Source organism: Felis catus, chromosome A2, assembly GCF_018350175.1.
Source record: "Felis catus isolate Fca126 chromosome A2, F.catus_Fca126_mat1.0, whole genome shotgun sequence".
In the NCBI taxonomy this organism is placed as follows: domain Eukaryota; kingdom Metazoa; phylum Chordata; class Mammalia; order Carnivora; family Felidae; genus Felis; species Felis catus.
In genome coordinates, this window is record NC_058369.1 from 95,758,048 (window position 1) to 95,783,139 (window position 25,092).

At 37.7% G+C, this 25,092-nt stretch overlaps 2 protein-coding genes across 9 annotated transcripts in view; one reads left to right on the plus strand and one right to left on the minus strand.

Annotated features, from left to right (window-relative positions):
- The window catches only part of KRIT1 (KRIT1 ankyrin repeat containing), a 40,708-nt gene extending 32,785 nt beyond the window's left edge, over positions 1-7,923 (minus strand). The window contains exons 1-3 of one of the 5 annotated variants that reach the window (XM_003982743.6): positions 7,637-7,923; positions 2,384-2,487; positions 1,291-1,450 (exon numbers count right to left, since the gene is read on the minus strand). In XM_003982743.6, the coding sequence (XP_003982792.2) occupies positions 1,291-1,450; positions 2,384-2,485 (262 nt within the window). In that variant the 5' untranslated portion in view covers positions 2,486-2,487; positions 7,637-7,923. Of the gene's footprint in view, positions 1-1,290; positions 1,451-2,383; positions 2,488-4,797; positions 4,823-7,488 lie in introns of those variants that run through there. The other 4 variants (XM_011280378.4, XM_011280377.4, XM_011280380.4 and 1 more) reach the window with 4 other exon arrangements.
- A 205-nt stretch (positions 7,924-8,128) lies between these two features.
- Positions 8,129-25,092, plus strand: part of ANKIB1 (ankyrin repeat and IBR domain containing 1) — a 146,524-nt gene continuing 129,560 nt past the window's right edge. For 2 of the 4 annotated variants that reach the window (XM_011280381.4, XR_006594196.1), the window contains exon 1: positions 8,130-8,543. The gene's annotated coding sequence lies outside the window, so the exon portion shown is untranslated. Of the gene's footprint in view, positions 8,544-24,831; positions 25,060-25,092 lie in introns of all 4 variants that reach the window. The other 2 variants (XM_045052363.1, XM_011280382.4) reach the window with 2 other exon arrangements.

The following is a 25,092-nucleotide window of genomic DNA, read 5'->3' on the forward strand; positions in this document are numbered from 1 at the left end:
TCAGAGGCTTACAGTTCAACTGTCTCTAGACAACAAATACCCAAAATAACTAATAACTGAAACCACAGGATTCAACCCTATCTCTGCAACATAAAGTCTCTTTACTGAAAACAGATGAATTAGACAATTTCTAGACAGAGTAACAGAAAAAAAAAAAAAAAAAACACCGCACAAGCTTTAAAAAAAAAAACAAAGTAGGCACAGAGAGGTATGCTTACCTCATCAACAACTGTTTTCAACAGCTATTTGACTGAAATTGGCTTTAGCTTCTTAATAATAATGCCTGAATCTTGGACATAGTTTGTAATTTTTGTAACTTTTTTTTTTTAAACATTTATTCATTTTTGAGAGACAGACAGAAACAGAGCGTGAGTGAAGGAGAGGCAGAGAGAGACACACACACACAGAATCTGAAGCAGGCTCCAGGTTCTAACCTGTCAGCACAGAGCCCAACACGGGGTTCCAATTCACTAACCACGAGATCATGACCTGTGCTGAAGTTGGACACTTAACCGAATGAGCCACCCAGATACCCCAATTGGTTAATTTTTAAACAGCTTCCTTATAAATAAAAATTGTAGTTCAAAGACACTTAAATTGAGAACTATATTTCTTGTAAAAGTGATTTGAATTTTCTCTTAGTTTTCAAGACACCCCTTGGTTTCCTATCTCCACTGAACAAATCATTAACACTGCAACTTATTTAAATATTTTTCAACTTAAAAGAACATTATAGTCAAGTTATTTCTTGAAGGGCTTTGCTACACCTTAAAAAAAGTTTTCTGAGTCTTTTTCAAGCTTTTTTCTTTTTTTTAATGGAAAGGAACATAAAAAGAAATTGATTTTTTTTTTTTTAAAGATTTTATTTTTGGGCGCTTGGGTAGCTCAGTCAGTTAAGTGTCCAACTTCAGCTAAGGTCATGATCTCACAGTTCATGGGTTCAAGCCCCACATCAGGCTCTGTGCTGACAGCTCATAGCCTGGAGCCTGCTTCAAATTCGGTTGTCTACCTCTCTCTCTGCCCTTCCCCCGCTCCTACCCTGTCTCTCTCTCAAAAATAATAAACAATTTTTTAAAAAATAAAAAATTTATTTTTAAGTAATATTTAAACCCAATGTGGGACTCGAACTTACAACCCTGAGATTAAGAGTCACACACTCTAAAACTGAGCTATCCAGGCTACCCAAAGAAATTGATCTTAATATATTTTTAAAAATATCTTTCTCCACAATCAGTTGAAGGAAACTGTATTAAAAAAAAAAAAAGAAAAAGAAAAGAAAAAGTTTCCTACCTCTGATACCCTGGTTTGCAGGAGAAATTGGTTTGGTAGTTTCTACTACATAATCCAATATGCCTTGTGTTACTTCACTGTTGCCTTGAAGTTTAGTTTCCAATAAAACTTTCTTTCTCTTTTTTTTCTGTCCTTCAATGGGAACTTCATGCAACAAAATCTTAGATGAGAAAAATATTAAAATTTAAAATAAAATTTACTTGCCCTAGATTATAATAAGCCAGCAGTCTTTCTTAACCCTAGCTTCATATTAGAATATCCTGGGAAGCTTTTAAAACAATAGCAATGCCTAGCTTCATCCCAGACCTATTAAATCAGCATGTGTGGGGAGTGGGGCCCTGGTAGTGAAAGTTTTAAAGTTCCCCAGGTGATTCAACAGTACATTCAGGATTGAAAACTGGTAAGCCAGAGCATTACTGAAGCAGCAACCTCCTGAGAACCTCTGCAATATCCTTTAATAGGTTTCAGATAACTAACCTTAAGAAAGCAATTTAAGCTAGAGAAATTAGCTGGAGTTAGAAGTATTTTATGATGCCTAGAATCTGTCACATAGAAGAGATAATTCTGTTTTAGGTTTTGTTGTTGTTGGGTTTTTTTTGGCCTCAATCACGTTTATTAGTATATGTAATACAATTCCAGACTACAGAGAAGTAACTTAATTGCCTAAAACTTTAAAGTTAAAAAGATATTTTAAAATGAACTGTTAAAAAAGAGTTCTTTGGGGAAATAACCAAGAACAATATTTACATTGGAACTTGGAATAAGCTGACTTTTGCAATGTTTTTTTTAATTTTTGAGAGTCATTTCATAAATTGTACTTTTTAAAAATTAAATTTATACATTATAAAGAAAACACAAATGACTGCCTTTAGTATCTAATAATTTACACCTATCAATTAAAAAATGGTCACAAGGCATGCAACAGATAAGCAGACGGTGAGGAGCAGAGATTTTAGAAGCATCAGTTCTACTTTTCCAAGATCTAGGTTGTCAACCAAAATTCACAGGATATGAGAAGACTATATATGTAAATGAAAATAACCAAAAATGACATTCAATGGTAGCAAATCAAATGTTAGTAAATTGTTCTCACTTCATAGGACTTAGCTCTGTATTCCCGAGAATTGAGACTGGCAGTATTCTTTGGACGAATAACAGCAACATATGCATCTTCTATGTTTTCTGGATTTCCCATTGCTTTATAAAACAAACAAACAGAAATTCTCTAAATACTAAAAAACACATAATCAACATAATCAGTTTGAAAAACAATTTCAAAAATAACATGTTTATTTTTCTATCTTAGAATATATATAATACCTAAAAGGCAAGCCAGAGATGACGATCTTACCACTGAACTATTCAAAATCTTAGCTTATAATTTTAAGATTTTCTCATGTTCCTTTTTTCCTTTTCTGTGAAAAAATTTAATGGAGATAATAATTTTGTATGTCTAAACTGTGTAAGAATCTGCCTTTTGGACCTAAAAAAAAAAAGATTATAAAATGTCTTATAAATACTAAGCAAATAATGACCTGAGATAATAATTCAGAATTCTACACATTTATTTTCCATAAATTACACCAGTAAATGTCATATTGTTAAAAGCTTGGAAGCTGGAAATAGGCAGCTGCCATTGACATTCTCTCCAAAATCTTTAGAAAGAACTTCGATATTTGACATTTGGATTAGCTAAAATATACCTTATAAATTTTCTTTGGAGATGCCTATTGCAGAATCAAAAACACTTGGTCAGTTGATAAAATCTTTCTGATGATGATTTAAGAATCTTTTCCACTTCCATTATCAATTCCCTAGATAACTCCAACTTTTTCTTCCAAATATGTATTTTACACATGCACATGCACACGCTTGTGTGCACACACACACCTTTTCCCCAGACTAATTTAAGTATCCACTGGTGAATTTCCAAAAAGTATTTGAATTTCAAGCACTTTCTTGGTTGTTTAAAAAAAAAAAAAAAAAAGACACTGTGTTGTGAATACATTGTATAATATATGTAGCATAATTACACAAACCTTTTTTTCTGTTAAGCACCTAAAAGAGAAATCAAGTAATCCTTTATCTTCTAGACACAATATAAAATAATCAATTCCTGTGCTGATAAACTTCCATTAAAAAAATGGGGAGGGGTGCACCTGGGTGGCTCAGTCGGTTAAGCATCTGACTTTGGCTCAGGTCATGATTTCACAGTTCATTGGTTCAAGCCCCACGTTGGGCTCTGTGCTGACAGCTCAGAGCCTGGAGCCTGTTTCGGATTCTGTGTCTCCCTCTCTCTCTGCCCCTCCCTCATGCGTACTCTATGTCTCTTTCTCTCTCTCTCTCTCTCCCTCAAAAGTAAATAAACATTTTTAAAAATCTAGGAAAATACTTTATTAATACTCATAATTTCTCTGGAATATATAGTACTACACAGTCCACTCACCTTTTAAAACATAAACAAATGTGATGTAATAGAAAAAAGGCACAACCATGAGGGTTACGGTATTTTGTTTTTACATCATTTAATGTTAACATATCCTCCAAAGATTCTAAAAATTGATTTTCAAGAAATATTCATACTTGAATATTTTAAATACACACATTTTCAGTGACATGAAAGAAGAAAACAAAGGCTTAATTAAGTTAGGAAAAGAACAAAAGTTGTTAACATATCAAGGCAAAACTGCTAAGGCAGAAACACACGCAGAGGGATTGGAAAAGAATAACTTGAGCTAAAAAATAATAGAGAAAGGTATAACTACAGTTAGCAATATGTTTAGACTGAGTTTTAGATAAAAGTTCAAGTGACTAAGTATAGGAAATAGGTGACATTTTGTTATGGCTCATTCTATTCTGAAAAATGCTTAGGTATAACTGGTAATGTTCCAAGCGATAAGGTCTTACAAATATATAGAAGTGGTTCTCAACTAAGGGTGGTACCTTACCTGGGATCATTTGAAAGCATTTCTGGGTTTCACTTTGGAAAAGTAGGGGCATTTCTGGTTTTCACTTTGGAAAAGGGGAGGTGTACAAATGCCATTTAGTCCCCATGAGCAGGCTTGTTACATTTCTTTGCTATTCCAGAAAGTTTAACAAAACATCAAAAATACTTTTTTTTCCCCCAAAGGAATGATTTTCTTTTAGGTTTATTTATGGGAGAGTGAGACAGACAGAGAGAGAGAGAGAGAAAGAGAGAGGTTTATTTATGAGAGAGAGAGAGAGAGAGAGAGAGAGACAGAACAAGCTGGAGAGGGGCAGAGAGAGAAAGGGGACAGAGGATCCAAAGCACAAAGCCTGCTTGGGATTCTGTCTCTCCCTCTCTCTGCCCCTCCCCGACTCTCTCTCTCAAAATAAATAAACTTAAAAAAAAAAAAACATTTGCTATATTGAGTACAGATGCACAAACTAGAGCCTTTTACACAGGAGAAGAAGAGAAGATTCAGTATGTGAATATGGGTATTGCAAATTTAGTAAGCAGAAGTCAAAGTTGACAAGATGACTTACCAGTTTACAAAGTACACGCTAGTAGAAATTACCAGCAGTGGAAACAAAAGCAAAAATGAACTGCTGGAACCTCATCAACATAAAAAGCTTCTGCAGATTGAAGGAAACAATCAGCAAAACTAAAAGGCAACCGACAGAATGGGAGAAGATATTTGCAAATGACATATCAGATAAAAGGTTAGTATCCAAAATCTATAAAGAACTTAGCAAACTCAACACCCAAATAACAAATAATCCAGTGAAGAAATGGGCAAAAGACATGAACTTTTCCAAAAAAGACATCCAGATGGCCAAATGGCACATGAAAAAATGCTCAACATCACTCATCATCAGAGAAATACAAATCAAAACCACAATGAGATACCACCTGACACCTGTCAGAATGGCTAACATTAACAACTCAGGCAACAACAGGTGTTGGTGAGGATGCGGAGAAAGAGGATCTCTTTTGCATTGCTGATAAGAATGCAAACTGGTGCAGCCACTCTGGAAAACAGTATGGAGGTTCCTCAAAAAATTAAAAATAGAACTACCTACAAACCAGCAATAGTACTACTAGGTATTTATACAAGGGATACAGGTATGCTGTTTCAAAGGGGCACATGCACCCCAATGTTTATAGTAACACTATCAACAATAGCCAAAGTATGGAAAGAACCCAAATGTCCATCAATGGATGAATGGATAAAAAAATGTGGTATACAGATACAATGGGGTATTACTCAGTAATCAAAAAGAATGAAATCTTGCCATTTGCAACTATGTGGATGGAACTGGAGGGTATTATGCTAAGTGAAATTAGAGAAAGACAAAAATCATATGACTTCACTCATATGCGAACTTTGAGACAAAACAGATGAACACAAGGGAAGGGAAGCAAAAATAATATAAAAACAGGGAGGGAGACAAAACATAAGAGACTTCAAAATATGAACAAACAGAGGGTTACTGGAGGAGTTATGGGAGGGGGCGATGGGCTAAATGCGTAAGGGGCATTAAGGAATCTACTCCTGAAATCATTGTTGCACTATATGCTAACTAACTTGGATGTAAATTTAAAAGGAAATTAAATTAAAATAAATAAATAAATAAAATATTTCACTTATAAAAAAAAAAGGAAATTACCAGCAGTGATCAGAAAGTATATCTTCGTAAGTAAAAACCAAAAATTGGGATGTTATGTTAGGTCTCTGTAAAATGTTCCTGAGACAGAAAATGATCCCCTTTCTTCATCCTTAAACAATGTTTCTCAATCTTTTGTTTAACTCCCGTCAACTTGAAATAACCAAACCAAGCCAAACCCACAAAATGTTTCTATTCACATAGTTGAAAATCACTGAGAAAGCATATTTTTTATCCCCACCAGCCAAAGTGATTTTATCAAGTTGTCCTTAGGTTTTGTTGCTTTCATTTTCTCAATATAACACTTAATATGTTTTAAAAATAATGTGAATAACGCTTACAATGCTTACTATGTACTAGACATTATGTTAAATGCTTTACATACATTAATTCATTGTTCCCCCCCAAACCTGATGAAATAGGTATTATTACTGTTATCCCCATGTTACAGGAAAAAAGCTGAGGTAGAGTAGCTAAGTTATTTGACCCTTCCCTATTCCCTTGGAACAATTCACTATTTTATAGCATTATAACGTTAAAGAGAAGAGATGGCAACTAAATTATCAGTAAGAATTCCTCCATAGGGATTTATTGACCATAGAAATCTCATCCTTTTGCTAAAAAGAGAGGAATTATTAATAAAGTAGAACAGAAAATAGCCATTGGTGCTACTTCTAAGTAAGCTTGCTTCCTCCTTGTCCCTCCCACCAATTCTAATCATCACTTATCATCAAGGTCAACAAGTGTCACTGATAATTTTCAAAGACTTTCTTTCTGTTAAGTGACATTCCGTTCTGTAACTTAAGATACTTAATAATCTTCAAATTGCTTTTGAAGGCAATTACACTAAATATGGCTAATACAGAAGGAACTAAGTAATACTGACATCGGGAACCAAATGAAATCCTACAGTGAACACCAATGTTACTTAAGGTTATTTGGGGGAGCATAATTTCATACATAGTGTACTAAATATGCTGTGTATCAGCTGCCACTATAGTTCTGCAACCCAATATGTAGGTGAACCAACTAACAGTAAAGCATGGTGTGAGGGCTGGAGAAGATCATGGAATGAATCGTTTTTATACTTTTTTGAAAACATATTTGAATTTTTGTCATTTCCCCCAAATAAGATGAGGCCACCAAGGCAGTTAAGAGACTATAGATTCAAAGAGAAAGAAGCATTTGCAAACAAATTGTGAAGGTGCACAAGTTCTCTAAGCGAGTCAGAAGGGAATGGGAGTGAGATCCTGAGTTAGGCCATCTAGATCAATGATTTCTTTTGAAGATAAATACACCATAAATAAAAAGCAGAGAAACCCCAAAGCCTCAAAAGATAGAAGTGTTAAGAGGTTAGATGAGCTGGAATGACAATTGTGAATCGCCTTTCCCGAAATGACAAAAACAAAAACAACAAAAAAATCTCCAACATTCTGCCAGATTTTTCCTCCGCCACCACCCAACGTCCACTACCGGGAAAGGATGTGCACGTCTCTTTGCTCAAAGAGCTGCCACCCCAGAAGTGGCTCTGGCCTCTTTGTTACTACTTTTAAGAAATAAATTCCTTGCCTGGAGAAACTAGATGTGGAGGTAGTTCAGCCTCCCACCTCTGTTTTCCCTCGCGGGAATCTGGTTCTCGCTCCTCCTCGTCTCACCCGTGCGGGCGGCCGAGCACTTCCAGGACCGCTACATTCAACTCACTGGGTGGGACAGTCACCTGCGGGGCGGGGTGCTGTCACCGCTTTCTCATTCCTCCTTCCTTCTCTTTCCCAGCAGCCAGGCCTAACTTCCTGTGACAGGAAAACCCTCCGTAGCCACCAGAAGCCTCCTGGAGTGTTCGGCCGCTCTTCCCAAAATGCGCCTCAAGCGCTCGAGTCTCTGGACTCGGAGAAACTCTTGCCGCCTAGTTCTTTATTGGCCTTCCCTCTACTCGCACCTCAGCACCATATCACACTCTCCCGAAAGTAAGGGTTTCCAGGTCTTCAAAAGCCTTTGATTTCCATATCGCCGCTACCGGGGCGAGGAAATCACTTCCGGGTTTGTGCGCCTTGCAGCGTCGCGGTTGGCGACGGAAAAGCTTCCGGGTCGACGGGTTAGCTGCTGCCGTTCCTGCTGCTTCCCGCTGGGGCTGCGGGCTGTCTGGTGCTGGTGGTGCCGGCGGCTCGAGGACGGGGGTGGCAGCGGCCGGCACGCTAGCGGCTGAGCCGGAGGCGGGGGTGGGGAGGAGGGCGGCCCGGGCTGCGTGCGCGCGTGCAAGGCTGGAGCATGAGCCGGACTTGACCGCGAGGCGGAGGCAAAAGCCACCGCCCCCTCTTCCCCTCTCTTGAGTGAGGCGGCGAGGCGGCCAGAGAGGGATGGGGGGCGCCCGCCCAGTCTGAGCCTCGTCGCGGGTGCCTCCGTCTCACGCAGCGTTCCTCGCGGGCCTCTAGTGCGCACCCTCGGCCCCAGCAGCCTCTGCCCGGCGTACTCCGGCCGGCGAGGAGGGGGCACCCGCCTGGGTGGGTGGGGCGGGAGGGTACCTGAGGTCACCTGCTCGGCGCGAGAGGCTGAGGCGGCCACGGCGTTGGCAGAACTGCAGAGCTTCGGGGTCCACCTGACCCTTATCCTCAGCCCGGGAAGTAACCGTAAGTCTCAGCTTCACCATACGAATGTGTTTGAGATTATCTCAACCCTTTTTGGGCTCTGAGTTCGGCGCTGCCTAGTCCACGCCCTCCCGGGTCTCTTACAAATGTGTCTCCTTTCTCTTGTGGAGGATTGTACCTCTGCCTGTCCCCATCCTTGAATAGGCAACAGCCTTTGTTGGTCCCATGGGGCTTTTCTCCCAGTGAATTTGCAAGTCTCCGTGGCACGTCCCATCCTCGTCCAGATGCAGTTCCTTGTCCCTCTGTCCTCAAAGATCTGTGTTCTCCCCCTTTTTCTATCTGTATCCCAGACCTCGCAGCCTCCCCCGCCCATCCTTTAAGACGTGGAAAGCCACGGGTTGGGCAAATCTCGTGAGCTAGAGGGTCTTGAGTGGATGGGTGAAAGTGCTCTGTAGGGTTGTGGTGGGTGGGGATAGGTGCAGATAGCTCTATTGGACCTTTATTTTTGCAGCGTCTGCCACCAAAACAAAAGGATGGGTCTCTCCTGGACCTTCATTCCTCACCGTAACTGTGTATAGGCTCTTTTCTGTGCATTACTGTTTGAGTCGCAGGAGATTGGAACTACAGCTGTAATTAAGCATCTCCTAAGGAGGTTTTAAGAATTAGTCTCAAAAGCTCTATTCACACGGAATTTGCATATTAAACAATCTTGTATTGGAATGAAGACCCTTTCCAGAAGAGCTTTGCTAGTAGATCTAAGAAATGAACGTAAAAACAAAAGTCTGATGTTTCAAATATGTTTTTTCATGTCTTTAAGTAATTTTTAGTGTTTTGGATTTACATTTAGTTCTTAATTTATGAAGTATGTGTTTGTGTTTGTTGAAATAAATTTTGTATTGGAAAGTTTTGCATTGTCAGTGATTAAAAAAAAGTGATTTTTAAAGATCATGTCAGATTGTATTGGTAAGATATTATTTTAAGTCCTTAATTCTAGAGAGACCCATTTTTACTGATTTGGATCAGCCACCTACAGATATTACACATTTTGGCCCCTATGACCTTACTGCTTCTTAGTTAAAAAATAAACGAAATGTTTATTTCCAGATTTCCGGCTAAGCATTTTTTCTCTTCAAAATTTAGTTTGCTTTCTAAACTGCCACTGCAGAACTTTCCAGAAATTCGATTAAAAAATAATTGTAATATTGTCAGTGGCCTTCATGCTTTTGACACTTTACAGGGCACTGCAGGAAGCAAATAATAATTTAAGAATAATTTTTCTCTGCATATTGCAGGTTCCTTGTTACTATTCTGTAAACTGTTCTGTAATGTAAACTGGTAGCTTTGTCATTTTTTTTTTCCTGAAGACATAGTCATTTTGTTAGGAAAGGTAGATGTGTTTAATGATGATTTTTATTGTTGTTTTCAAAACCTTCTTCCAGCAATTGATTTTGGATTATTATTTGATTTGTAACTTCACATTGTTCACAGATTTTAGTTTGAAGTAGGCTCAGGAGATGTAGCTCCAGCTGTCTGTCTAGAAGTGTACTTTACTGGCTTGTTTCAGAATCAAGCACTGAGTGTATTATTAAAGACGTGATTTGCTTTGCATAAAATTGATCAGTTTCCAATAAAAGTGAGGTGATGGGCCATTAACTTAGAAAAGCCTTTTTTTTTTTTTTAAGTGTATTGATCCCTATTATCTTTGGAAATAGAGTGGGGAAGATAGGACTGTATTTTCGTATTATACTTTTCTCCTTGCCAGCTGCACTGAGAATTTAGAGTTTTCAGTATGAAAATGTTGCAAAACCATGCAGATTGTGCCATAAGGATGAGCTCTAACAGGTGGCTGCTGAGACAAGGGAGAAAAGTTCGTTAGCTACTCTTTTGTATTCCGGTAGCACTGCTCACTTTTGAGAGTTGATTTTCAAGATGAACTTGTGAAAGTGAAATATGTATATTTACAATGTACTTGTAAGTAAAAGTTCCGAGGTAATTTTTCTGTATAAATAGATGGAAAAACTTGAATTAAGCTTATCTGATTCTCCTTGAATGGAATTTAGAAAATATTCCTCAGTGCCTTGGGTGCTTTTTCACTCTTTGAGGATGGATACAACAGTTATTTAGATGAAATTTAAAAATACTTTTCTTTTTTTATTTATTTTTATTAAAAAAAATTTTTTTAATGTTTACTATTTTTGTGAGGGAGACAGAGACAGAGAGCAAGCAGGGAAGGGGCAGAGAGAGAGGGAGACACAGAATTGGAAGCAGGTTCCAGGCTCTGAGCTTGTGGCATAGAGCCCAATGCGGGGCTCGAACTCACAGACGGTGAGTTCATGACCTGAGCTGTAGTCGGCTGCCCAACCGACTGAGCAAACTAGGCGCCCCTAAAAGTACTTTTCTATAATATTAGACTTCATATATGACACATTTGCCCAAACAGACTTGAGAGTGACTCTGTTATTATTTAAAAAGCCAGTCAGAGGAGTTTCTATGCATGGTTCTAAAAATGTTTCTGTATTTTCTTTACTTTCTCTAAGTGACTTGCTTAGGGAATAGTAATTCTTGGACTGTAAGCTTATTTTTCAGACAATCTCAGGCTACCTCTTTTTTTCTTTTACAGATAACTTCCTTTCATATTCACTTCATGTCAGTAAACCTTTATTGAATGCCTACTTTGTGTGCCAGGCACTATGTTAGATTCTGGGACTACAAGTTTAAGTAAGAATTCCTTTCCTTATCGAATTTGTCAGTCTAGATTCTATCCATCTGCCTTTATAGACATCTCTAATAGGTTTTGAAGTCACTTCACCATATTTCAGGGTTGTTTCACATCATTTCTATGAGAATAAACACATTTAATGCCATTTACTGAGTGCTTGACTCACACTAGCCACCATGCTAAATGCTTTATATACATAATTTCATTCAATTCATATAATAGTCATAAGAAGTGTTTTATCTCCATTTAAAAACCATACAGATTCTGATTTATAGTAATAATGTTGTTTTACTTGTAATATGCTAGATTCCTCCATCAGGAAAAGAAGTTGTAATATAGATATAGCAATTTTTAATTCTCTAATGCTTTGAATAGAAAAATTCTCATTTCATAAGGTATTAATATCTTTTATTTTCTAAAGCAGATGAGTTATGTACTATAAATATAATTTTCAGTAGTTATTGAAACCTTCGAAAAGATAATTTGGAAGTTCATTATGGTTAATTGTATTATAGATCTTCAGGTACATAACTTCTTTTTTCTTCTAGTTTAGCAATGAGATCAACAGCTTATAAAATGTACCAAAAAAATTCTCCAGGAAAGATAGGATGTTGAGCTATATGAAATCTATTCAGGTTTTTAAGTTTTGAGTTTAACTTTGACAACTGTCTGATGTCTTGAAGGTTTGAATACATTTCAGTGAAAATGTATTCCTTCAGGTTTAAAAATCTTTAAATATATATGGTTTATCCTAATGATTTAATGTAGTTCTATCTAATCATTTTCCAAAGTCTCACTTTTTTTAAATGTTTATTTATTTATTTTGAGAAAGGAGAAATGGGCCAGAGAGAGAGGGAGAAAGAGAATACCAAGCAAGTGCTGCATGGTCAGTGCAGAGCCCAACACGGTACACGGGCTCAGTCTCTTGAATTGTGAGACCGTGTGACCTGAGCTGAAATCAAGAATCTGATGCTTAACATACTGAGCCACCGAGACTCTCCTAACATTTAAAAAAAAGGGTTTGTTTTAATGTTTTTATTTTTGTAAGAGAAAGAGCGTGCACACAAGCAGGGAGGGGCAGAGAGAGAGAGAGATGTAGAGGATCTGAAGCAACTTCTGTGCTGGCAGCACAGAGCCTGATGCAGGGCTCAAACTCATCAACCATGAGATCATGACCTGAGCTGAAGTCAGATGCTTAATCAGCTGAGCCACCCACACGTCCCACCCTCACATTTTTTTTTTTTAAAGATGATCTTCCACTGTCCATTGTTTTCTCCAAAAACCTCACTTCTAAACATTTTATTCTGTTTTTGTTTGCATGTTTGGTTTGGTTTGTTTTTACCATAAACTCCCAACAGTTTGCCATTCTTTAAGTTAAGGCCTTTGCTACTGGTTACACATTCTTCTGTTTTTAGGACTATAGAGCAGATAATCCTCCTTCAAGTTCCTAAGAAAGATAATCCTTGCTGTTTTCCTGTTCTCAGACGTATTTTCACTTGACATAGACAGTTTTTCCCTTTCTGTGTAGCAGAATTCTTGTTACTCAGGTCACTGTTTTCTGATTAGAACAATGTTGAGAATTCCTGTCCCAGTATATAATAGTGACTAAATTATAAATGCATTAGGTGTTAGGACCATAAAGATGAGTAAGTCAAGATTCCTTTCCTCATTGAAATGCCTGTTGAAAATCCACGAAGAGAGGAAACTTCATTTAAAAACTCAATGATGCTCTTTTCCAAATAAGCCTAAAAACATTGTCCTCCTTCTTAACCTATCCCCTCAGAGTATTATAAAGGAAAGTATGTAAATAAACATATTAGGCCAGGGTTTTTATTCTGTTTTCTGGCCTCTGGCAGAAAAAAGTGATTTACAGAAAAGGTGACTTTCTCTGACTTGCAGAAAGATGCCAGAAGATAGCAAAGAACTCCTATATTCCCTTCCCTCAGATTTCACCATTGTTAATATTTTACTGCATTTCTTTTATTGCCGGTCCTCTGTTTCCATACATAATGCTACATACGTGTGTATATATGTGTGTAAAAATATATATATATATGTATATTTATCCTGTATTAGTCTTTTTCTAAACATTTTGGAGCAAGCAGCAGATATGGTGTCCCAGCACCTGTAAACACTATAGTGTCTATTTTTCAAAAACAAGTTACTCTGTTATATAACCAACATATAACCCTCTAAATCAGAAAATAAGCATTGGTACAACACTACCATCTAGTGCAAAGAACCAATTTATATTTCATTGACAATCCGAGCAATATCTCATTCTTTTCTGGTCCAGGATTCTGTTCAGGAATACATTTTACATTTAGTTGTCATGTTTCTTCAGACTTCTTCAGCCTCATTTTTCCCTGTCTTTCCTGTCCTTGACAGTTTTAGGAAGCACAGGCCCTACATTCTGTATGACCCTCAGCCTAGGTTCATGTAATATTTCCTCATGACTCCAATCAGTTCATGCATTCCTGGCCAGGAATACCACAGAAATAGGTCTGTCCCCTTCTTAGTGCATTGCATCCAGAGGCATATGATGTCAAACCTTGCCACTGTTGGTGATTAAAACCTTGATCATATTGAAATCCTTTTGCATTTGATCAGTATTTGTGGAGAGGTATTCCAAAATTATACCAGCATCTTGTTTCTCATTAGACATCTGTACTACTAGCCTTAATGTGGGTATCAGTGAAGGCTCTCACCTTAATTAACCACTTACATGATGATTGCCAAATGATATTCCTCTATTTCTATTATTCCTTCTACTTGTATTAGTTGGTATTTTTTTGTAAGGTGGAACATTCCTTTCTCCCCCAGTTGTGTATTAAATCAGTAAGGACTCATGGATTTCAATTTTATTTAATTTGTTATGATTTGTTACTATTATTACTTACTTTGCTGTTTAAATTGTTCCTGACTTAACCCATGGGAGCCCCTTCAAGCTGGCTTATTTGCCTATTTATCATTCTCCCATCTCATTCTTTCTGCATTTCTGGCAGAACATGCTGTTCCTTGTTCATTCTGTACTTTGCCTGGTCTAGCCCTGGAATCAGCCATATCTCCAAGGAGCCCTGTTTGGTCTTTGTCATTGTTGTTTGTTTTTGTAAAAGACGGTATTTAAAAACAAAGATTTAGGGGCTTAGGGGCACGTGGGTGGCTGAGTCGGTTAAGCGTCCGACTTCAGCTCAGGTCGTGATCTCACAGTCCGTGAGTTCGAGCCCCGTTTCAGGCTCTGTGCTGACAGCTCAGAGCCTGGAGACTGCTTCGAATTCTGTGTCTCCCTCTCTCTCTGCCCCTCCCCTGCTCATACTCTGTCTCTCTCTGTCTCAAAAATAAATAAAAACATTAAACAAAATTAAAAAAAAAAGATTTAGGGGCTTAGTGTGCTCTTGCTTTCTGGGGTGTCATTACTTATAGGGACTAGGAAATGTGTGACTACGCAAGTATGGTTTGCATACATGCACACATATGTAATACATACATATATATCCATAATTTTTTCTGTATCTAGGTGTATATTTTATAAAACCATAAGTTCGTCCCTGTACTTCCAATTCCAGTCTAATACTCCAGGATTTTTTCTCACCTTCTTTCTTTCCATGTTTATAAATGCCTTCTCGGGGCGCCTGGGTGGCTCAGTTGGTTAAGCGGCTGACTTCGGCTCAGGTCATGATCTCATGGTCCGTGAGTTCGAGCCCCGCGTGGGGCTCTGTGCTGGCAGCTCAGAGCCTGAAGCCTGCTTCTGTTTCTGTGTCTCCCTCTCTCTGTGCCCCTCCCCCATTCGCGCTCTCTCTCTGCCTTTCAAAAATGAATAAATGTTTAAAAAATAAGTAAATAAATAAATGCCTTCTCTGGCAGTAAGAAACTTGGCTTCACATTAGCTTCAACATAGTTATCGTTTGCCCAGTTGTTTGACTTGCTCAGTGTGTTACCATTCTCCCTGCCGTGTAGATCATCTTCTACCACCCTCCATCATTGACCACTGGGCCTGCTGGCCTGTGCTTTTTTTGTGGATCTGCAACCACTAACTGGGCCCACAATTCTATGCAGCTCCATGTCTCCATACAACACCCATTTTATCCTTGCCTCCAGCCTGTTGACTCACACCTCTGCTGGCCTTCCTGACATCCCCTCAGTGCCCTTTATCTTCAGGCAGCATGCAGACTACTTTGCATGGCCCAGTTTTTCATTTGTTAATTTTTAAGTATATTTCCAGGATATCTGAACATACATATATATCATGAAATATATATATATATAGTTTTCCCACATAGAAATGATAACATACTATATTAAATGTTCTATGCTTTGTTTTTAACGATTATATGGTGTACCATTGTGTGTGTGTACATCCAGACACACACGTGTACACACGCACACGCGTGCACACACACACACACACACACACACCCCTACCTACCTATGGCAGAATGATTAATGACCATAAATTCCTTCCATCCTGGCATGCATTCCCCTTTGCATTGTGGCTTTGCTGCTTCTCCTGTCTGGAAGCAGAATCTGTTTCTCCATCTCTTGAGTCTTGCTGACCTTGTGATTTGCTTTGAACGATGAATATGGTGGAAGTGATGTGTAAGAGCTGGAGCTTAGTCCTTAGGAGGCCTTCAAGAGATGATTTCCTGCAGCTGCCATATAAGGAAGCTGGGCTAGCCTACAGGAGGATGAGAGGTCTCTTGGAAGAGAACCTAGACTCCCTAGTGGACAGCATTACCAGCAAACATGAAAGTGGACTCTCTGGATCTGCTTGCTCAGCTGACTTTTTAGCTGAATGCACTCAGAGAAGAACCCACAGAAGACTCAGAGGTGAAACCAGCAAAAAAAAAAAAAAACAACAACAACAACAACAAAAAACTGCCCAGCCAAACTACATAATTGTGAGATAAAACATAATTGTTTTGAGTCATTAAGCTTAAGGTGTAGTAATAGATGTCTGAAACCATATCTGTGTTCATTTTGGACATCTAGGTTGTCTCTAGTCTTCTATTATGAACAGTATTGCAGTGAGTATCTTATACCTAGTATGTGTCATTTTAATTTTAACAAATAATGCCAAGGGTGCCTGACTGGCTTAGTCAGTAGAGCATGTAGCTCTTGATCTTGGGATTGTAAGTTCAAGCCCCATGTTGGGTGTAGAGATTGCTTAAATAAATAAGAAAGAAAGAAAGGAAGGAACAGGAAGGGAGGGAAAGAGAGAGAGAGAAAGAAAAGGAAAGTCAGATTATTTTTCAGTAATGTTGATGCAGTTCTTATTGCCATCATTAATGACTGAGAATATTTCCCCTACAAACTAAACATTGCTGATTTTTGTTTTTGGCAATAAAATTAGTAAAAAAAAAAAAGTTTCTTGTGGTACTTAATTCTGTATTTGATTAACTATTTGTGAAGCTGACTATCCTTTGTTCTATTTGTCGGTCCTTCTGATTTTTCAGTTCTATGAATTCCTTATTCATATCTTTACTCATTTTTTCCTATTGGATTTTTTTCTTACCAATTTTTTTGTTTTCTTTGATATGTTATGAATGTAATCCTTTAGCTTTGTTTGCAAATATGTTTTGTGAGTCTGTCTTTTGTTTTTAGTCTTAGTTTATGGCATCATTTGCCATACATTTTTTTTTTTTGTATTTCATATAATCATTGGTGTCTGTCTTTTTCCTCTATGGCTTCTGCTGTTCCTGTCTTGAGACTATCTCTCTCCTATCCTAGGTAATTTCAGCTTTTTCCTAAATTAAATTTTCTCCTAACTTTATATTGTCTTTCCTATCAATTAAGAATCATATTGTTCAATTGCTCTAAAAATCTTATAAAAAGAGTGGTATAAATAAATTAGGGGTATCATTTTCCTTAAGTAATGAGAAATTAGAAACAGGCCGTCCAGAGCTGTTATGGTGGTTCCATAATGCTATCAGGAATTCAGGCTCATTTGTCGTTCTGGTTCAGTCATCTGTAGCAGGTGCATGTCAACTTTTGGTCCCAGGATGGCATTCCAGGCTGAGAAGCAACTTTTTTGTGTTTCTTCTCTTATCATTCATTGCTCTGCTTATTTTTACTGGGGATCAAATCCAGTTTGGTGACTATAATTTCTGGGGATGAGGCCAGCACAAAGCAGGTCCCCTGATAATAGGTTCTTGTGAAATATTTTCTCTGTTCTTTGAAAGTAATAATGCTCATTTTGTCTTCTTTGTCATAATAAATGTATGTACAGAATAAGGCACCAGAATCTTTTTCTTTAACCTACTAGACAGCTATGGTTTTTTTCCCCCCAAAATTATTTATAGACAGACAGGGAAATAAACATGATTATATTATCAAATTGGAAACTAATGATTTTGAGAACATTGGACTTTATCATTATGTTCAATAAATACTATTAATTAAAGGTGTTTTATGTGTCAGTAACTATGATAAACAGTGCATATAAAACTCAGTACAGTGTGACCCTTGTCCCCAAAAAGTTTACAGATAATTGGAGAAGCAGTATAAACATTTCTAGTATTAGTAGATACTAGATAGTAGATAGTAGATGCATTTCTAGTACATATTCAGTATTAGATGTTAAGTTGGGTGTATTATCAAGTTAGGGAGGCAGGACATCTAACTGTGTTAGTTAAGAGTTGAACTGTGGCTTTTGAGACCTGAATGACTGGTAGAAGTTAGCCTATTAAAGAGGAGCATGTTAGGGTCATGGGAAGAACATTCCAGGAGCTTCAGTAATTCAGAAGTGGGCCTGAGTTATAAGAGATAGGGTAGGATGAGATAAATTCTGGTTTGGGCAGAGACTTTCCCTTAATTCCTTAAAGGCTATGAGCCTTGGGAAAGTTTTAAAATGGAATTGGACAAAATCAGATTTGTCTTTTGATAAAGGTAAGCTAGTTGTAGTTTGGGGGGGGGGTGCTTTAGGGAGTGGAATCTGGAAGCAAGGGCACTTATTAGGAGTTTTATCTGATATATTAAAATCTACTCCATATTAGGGCTATCTGGCTGGCTCCGTCAGTAGAACATGTAACTCTCAGCGTTGTGAGTTTGAGCCCCATGTTGGGCAGGGAGCTTACTATAAAAAATAATAATAAAATCTATTCCATATTAGTTAAATATCTGTTGAACACCTATGTGGATATGATGTGAGTGATACAGAGATATATAAAATGTACTTCCTGTTCTCAAGATGTTTATATTTTAAAATAACTAAAAACTTAAATATATCAACAATGTAAGGCAGAATGCTAATATTATGGCTTCTGTCCTTTAAAATGAGGGCAACTAAGGACTAGAAATAAAACGTGAACCCAGTAGATCTTCATGGCTCCAAAGCTCATATTCTTTCCACGTGGAAGGCTGTGCTACCTTCCACAACACTTATTTCCCCTTAACTTATTTATCAGAATGTTGCTTGTAAGTTACCGCAGAACCCTTGTGAAATAAGATTAGAGTACAATTAAAATGGTTTTCAGGGGCGCCTGGGTGGCGCAGTCGGTTAAGCGTCCGACTTCAGCCAGGTCACGATCTCGCGGTCCGTGAGTTCGAGCCCCGCGTCGGGCTCTGGGCTGATGGCTCGGAGCCTGGAGCCTGTTTCCGATTCTGTGTCTCCCTCTCTCTCTGCCCCTCCCCCGTTCATGCTCTGTCTCTCTCTGTCCCAAAAATAAATAAACGTTGAAAAAAAAATTAAAAAAAAAATGGTTTTCAGCTTGGGGCGCCTGGGTGGCCCAGTTGGTTAAGTGTCCATCTATTGATTTCAGCTCAGGTCATGATCTCATAGTTTGTGAGTTACAGCCCCGCTGTCAGGCTCCTCAATGGCAGTGCAGAGCCTGTTTAGGATTCTCTCTCTCCCTCTTTCTGCCCTTCCCCAGTTCATGCACTCTCTGTGTATCTCAAAATAAATAAATAAAACTTTAAACAAATTTTTTTTAAATTTTATTTAAATTTTATTTTTTTTAAATCTACATCCAAATTAGCGTATAGTGCAACAATGATTTCAGGAGTAGATTCCTTAGTGCCCCTTACCAATTTAGCCCATCTCCCCTCCCACAACCCCTCCAGTAACCCTCTGTTTGTTCTCCATATTAAGAGTCTCTTATGTTTTGTCCCCCTTCTTGTTTTTATATTATTTTTGTTTCTCTTCCCTTATGTTCATCTGTTTCGTCTCTTAAACAAAATTTTTAAAATAAATTTAAAAAATGGTTTTCAGCTTGGGGCACAGAGTATCAAAGGAGCTACACTCTAGTTTTCTCCAGGCAGTCTCTGTGTTGAATGGGGTATAACCAGGAAGGTAAGTGTTGGTCAGAAAAATTGCCACATTATCTGAATGAAATAGTTGCTGTAAACAGTCTTGAGATTCATTTCTGGGAAATTTAGTATCGAACTGATAGGACAGTGGAGAACAAGATTCTGGTGCGTGTGGCATGCCACCTCACTAGATAGCTGCAGAGTGTTCCTATTAATGTTAAGGGTCCTTTTCTCCAGTTAGTATATAGAGCACAAAATGAGAAAAAGGCATCACTATTGCAAGGAAATAAAGCAGTGATGGGTTTCTTTGTTTCAAGTTTATTTATTTATTTTGAGAGAGAGAGCAATGTGCACAAACGGGGAGGGGCAAAGAGGGAAGGGGAATAGAAAAATCCCAGGCAGGCCCTTGCTGTCGCTGTCAGCGTGGAGCCCGGTTCAGGGCTGGAATTCACAAACCTTGAGATCATGACCTGAGCCAAAACCCAAGAGTTGGATGCTTAACCAGCTTAATCAGCCAGGTGCCCCATCAATGATGGTTTTTGATGATGTATTTATTTGTATTTCCAGAAAACAGTTGGAAAAGTAAAGATTATCTTGTATTTCTTTCAGTCTTTCTAATGCCTTACTTTATTTAAATCTGTTAGAGGAGCTATTTTGACTCAGTCTAGGTAGAGATGACTGGAGACGATAATTTTATCCTTTGGTGTCTGTCCACCTCTGTTAGGATGTACTTGCCATGTAATGTCTGTAGGCCCCAATTTTCTTACTTGTAAGTTGATACACTTGGATAAATACAGTTGATGCTTGAATAACATGGATCTGAACACAGGCCCACTTATATGTGGATTTTTTGGGATAAATACAGTAAAGTTCTATAAATGTGTTTTTCTTATGATTTTCTAAATAGCATTCTCTTTTCTCTAGCTTACTGTATGGCAAGAATACAGTATATAATACACATAACGTATGAAATATGTGTTAATCAGGGTGCCTGGGTGGCTCAGTCTGTTAAGCATTGGACTTCAGCTCCGGTCATGATCTCACGGTTCATGAGTTCAAGCCTCGCTTTTGGGCTCTCTGCTGTCAGCGCAGAGCCTGCTTCAGATCCTGTGTCCCCCCGTCTCTCTTTGCCCCTCCCCTGCTCTTTCTCAAAAAAAAAAAAAACATTTAAAAAATATATTATTTTTAAAAATATGTGTTAATCAACTTTATATTGAGGCTTTCAGTCAACAGAAGGTTATTGGTAGTTATGTTTTGGGGGAGTCAAAAGTTATGTGTGGATTTTTGACTGTAGGGTCAGCACCCCAACTTCCATGTTGCTTAAGGGTCAACTGTAATCTTAGAGTATTTCATGCTCTGAACTGTGACTTGACATGACATCCACAGAATTAATTTAAAAGTTAGTGTATGATATTCTGATTGAAAAAAAATTACCTTTTCTATAGAGTAAGGAGGACTAGGAAGGAAAGATAGAAGTTGTACTGAGAACTTGGTATCCTAGGATGGAGAAAAACAAATTCAGAGGGAGGTGTTACTTCTGATTTTTTTAACTATTCACAATCTTTGAATGTGGCTTAAATGCCAGATTCATGCAGTGAAAGTGCAAAGTAGTAAGATTCTTATGCTCAAGGATTATAGCCTAGCAGCCTTTTCAATTGATATTCATTGAGAGAATTGATCCCTAATGTTCTGAGCTAGAAGTTCACAAAGTTTAAAATGTTTTGGAATCACTGGGAGGGCTTGTTAATGCACAGATCGCTGGCCCCACCCTCAAAGTTTCTGATTCAGTCAATTTGGGGTGGAACCTGAGAGTTTTCACTTCCAGTAATGTCTCAGGTGCTGCTGATGTTCCTGGCATCTATTGTATGAAATTAATTTATGTCTCTCTTAGGCCCTTAAAATAGTACTAGTTGTATAGAAGCAGTGGAAGAATTTTAAAAACTGTTCCTCAAATCATTTTTCTGTGTCCAGAGCTCTTTATTTTTTTAATGTTTATTTTTGAGAGAGAAAGAGAGAGCAGGGAGGGGCAGGGAGAGAGGAAGACACAGACTCCCGAGCAGGCACAAAGCCCAACATGGGGCTCGAACTCAATGAACCATGAACATGACCTGAGTCAAAATCAGGAGTCGGACGCTTAACCAACAAAGCCACACAGGCGCCCTGTCTCCAAAGTTCTTTAGATGAGGAACTCTGATGGGAGAGATAAAATGAAGGAAATTTACTATAATTCCAAATCTTATCTTATAAGAGAAGGTAAACACATAGCTGTATGGACATAAGATTAATAGGTGCAGGAAGGATCGGAGTGGGAAAAAACAGGTTTCAAGTCCATTTACTTAGGAACTTCTCTTACCCACCTGCTATTTAGAATATGATTTAAAGAGACCTCTCTTCATTTGGAATTTTGTGCCCTTAAACCTAGGTCATATCAACCACATGTCAAGGACCAGTTTTAAATAGAGTATGTACCATAATGTCAGTGTGCCAATGCATAACCTAAAAGTCATATAGCCTAAAGGTCTGAATGATTCCTTTCACTACCTTCCTTTTTCATACCCTTTACTCCTTGATGTTGTTTGTTTTCTCCCTAATTGGATTTCTGGCTTCTATTTTTGAATCATTTTTAACATGTATATACTAAGTAACTTATAAGTCATTAGTTTCTATTAGATTGGCAGGAGAAAAATCTCAGTATTTTAAAGTTGGGAAAATATGTATAGAAAATGTCAGTGGGTTTATATTTAATATTAAATCACTTACACAAATAGTATACAATCTATACATTGTTAACTTTCAAACTGTGTCTTTAGCTCAGACCTCTCTCCTGAGGTTCACATTTGTATATCCTCTTGCCTACCTGACATCTTGTAGGCCTCTCAAATGTAGTATGCTCAATTTTAAGCAGATTCCCCACCTTCCCACTCACATTTTCACCTCCTGCAATCATCCCTTCTCAGTAATGGTAATTCCAGCCTTCTAGGTGTTCAGGCCAAGAACCGTGGAGTCATTCTTATCTTCCTCTTCTCCCTCACTCCTACTTCCCATCTGTCAGCAAATTCCATCCTTACCTTCAGAGTACATCCAAAATCTGATCAAATATTCACACCACCTCCACTGCTACCTCCCAGGTCCAAGCTACCATCAACTTTTACTTGGATTACTGCAGCTACTTCCTAAGTCGTCTCCCTGCTTCTAGCATTGCTGCCTCTCCCCTTAGTCTTGTAGATAGCCAGCCGGGTGATCCTGTTAAATCTAAGTCAAGTCTTTCATTCCTCTCCTAAAAACCCTCTAGTGGTTTTTCTTTTCTTTTTTCTTTTTACCTAGCAATTTACGATGACCCTTTAAGACCCTCAAAAGTCTGTCTGCCCTATTACTTTTCTTGACTTCATATCCTACTCCTTTCTTCCTCAGTGTACACTACAATAATACTGGCCTCTTTTCTGTTCCTTGAATGTATTGAGCACGCTCCTTTCACTGCCTATTTCCTCTGCCTGGAATATTATAATTGGAATTAATAAAATATTACCTATTTTACTCAAATGTTACATTCCCTAATCGTCCTTTGAATAATTACAGCATCCCAAAACCCCATCCCCTTCTTGGCTTTGTTGTTGTTGTTGTTGTTATTGTTGTTGTTGTTATTAAAATAACATCTTACACGAATATGTTGTAAACTCCATGGGGACAGGGATTTTAGTTTATTTTGTTTTGTTGTATTTCCCTACTTGTCTGGCAAATGGTAGGTGCTCAGTAAGTATCTGTGGCATGAATTATGATTATGCCTTTCCTTTGAAAAATGCACCTGATAATCATGTGCTTCTAGCATAGACTACCAATCATTGACTTCCAATACATATTATTCGGCTTGTCCCATTTCTAAAAATGACATATCCTATGCTTCTCTTGTTCAATTTGAAATTACTGTTTGTTTTTTATTGCAACATACAATTTGCATAAATTGTAGTTCCTAAATTCATGTATTATCTTGGGAAATAATTAAGCATTCTTTAATCCTTTGTAAAGTATATGAATTATTCATTGTTCTTGGATATGGTGTTTCTTAACAGTCTTAGTGGTATTTTGGTATGCATCTTGCTTTTACATGACTATCATGATTTATAATTGTATACCGTAGCTTCTTTCGTATTATTTAAGAAAGGTCAATACCTTTTCCCTTGTAAATCTGGATTGAGAGTACTTGGTCCTTTTTTGATTTTTGAGAGAGTTTTGTAGGTCTTAATGTTGTTTGTGTAGCCAGTGCTTAATCACTATTGGATCAGTTAGGTCCCACAGACATACTTCATTCTCTTACTCATTTTCTCGTGGCTCAAAAAGACTTGAATTTTATGTACCTGCTATGGAGGTCATACATGTTAGATTTTTCATTTCAGGTATTGTGCCTTATTATCAGGTCATGTTTTGAATCATGTCCTCTAACTTTTCAGTCTGAAAGGGTCATTGAAGCACTTATGTTCATTCAGTTTTCCATTTCTTCAGGATGCAGGAAAGCATGGCTCAAATCTCAATTCTTCATGTCTTTTTTAGGTGTTAAATTCTTTTAGGTGTTAAAGACTGTTATATTCTTATGTCCTTCATTATTTCATTAAGATATGTGGAATATAAAATGAATTAGAAAACATTAAGTCAAATACATAGGACTCAGTTTCTTATTTTCTGATGTTGGAGAGTTTCCAGTCTCAGACTGGGGCTGTGATTTGGACAGCAGGAACAAACATGAGGAAGCCCTTAGCCTTAATTATATTTCATTGCTATGGCAATAGAATGTGATAGAATCTTAATGCTAAGATTCACTATCAGTAGTAAAAATATATAAAGTATATAAATGAATTCTTTCAGATGCAAACCAATACTTGAATGTTAACATGTAGTCGCTGGAGTTTTGCTAAAAACAGAGATATTGCTACTTGGCTTAAGACATTCTTTGGGGGAAAAAAAGCATAGGTTCAAAGATACACATAAGTTTACTTATTATAGTGGATACGTTAGAACCTGCTTAATGTAAAGTTATAGGGAGGAGACTAGTGATAAAACCTAAATATAAAAGAAAAAAATTGCAACTTCATTATACAGCACAATCCAGTTCTTCACTTAAAAGAAGGCTCTCTCACTGGGTGTTGTATGGAAACCAATTTGACAATAAATTTCATATATTAAAAAAAAAAAAAAGAAGGCTCTCTCTATATAAAATACATGCCAACGTGTTAATAGTCATTATTATAGGGTTTGAGGATTATAGTGATCTTTTTATTTTATTCTTTATATTTTTCTATATACGTTCCAATTTTATACTCTGTATAACCTTATTAAGTGTTCTTATTTTATTTTATTTTTAAACATGACTTTTAGAGAGCATGTGAGCAGCAGGGGAGGGAGAAAGAGAGAGAATCTCAAGCAGGCTACGTGCTCAACATGAAGGACTGCGTGGAGCTCGATACCATGACCCTGGGATCATGACCTGAGCCGAATTCAAGAATCAAATGCTTAAACACTGAGCTACCCAGGCACCCTTTTTATTAAGTATTTTTAAAAGAAGGAAAAAGGTTTTTGAAACTAGATACAGCTATGTGATTCTAGGCAAGTTACTAATAACAGTGACGATGACTACAT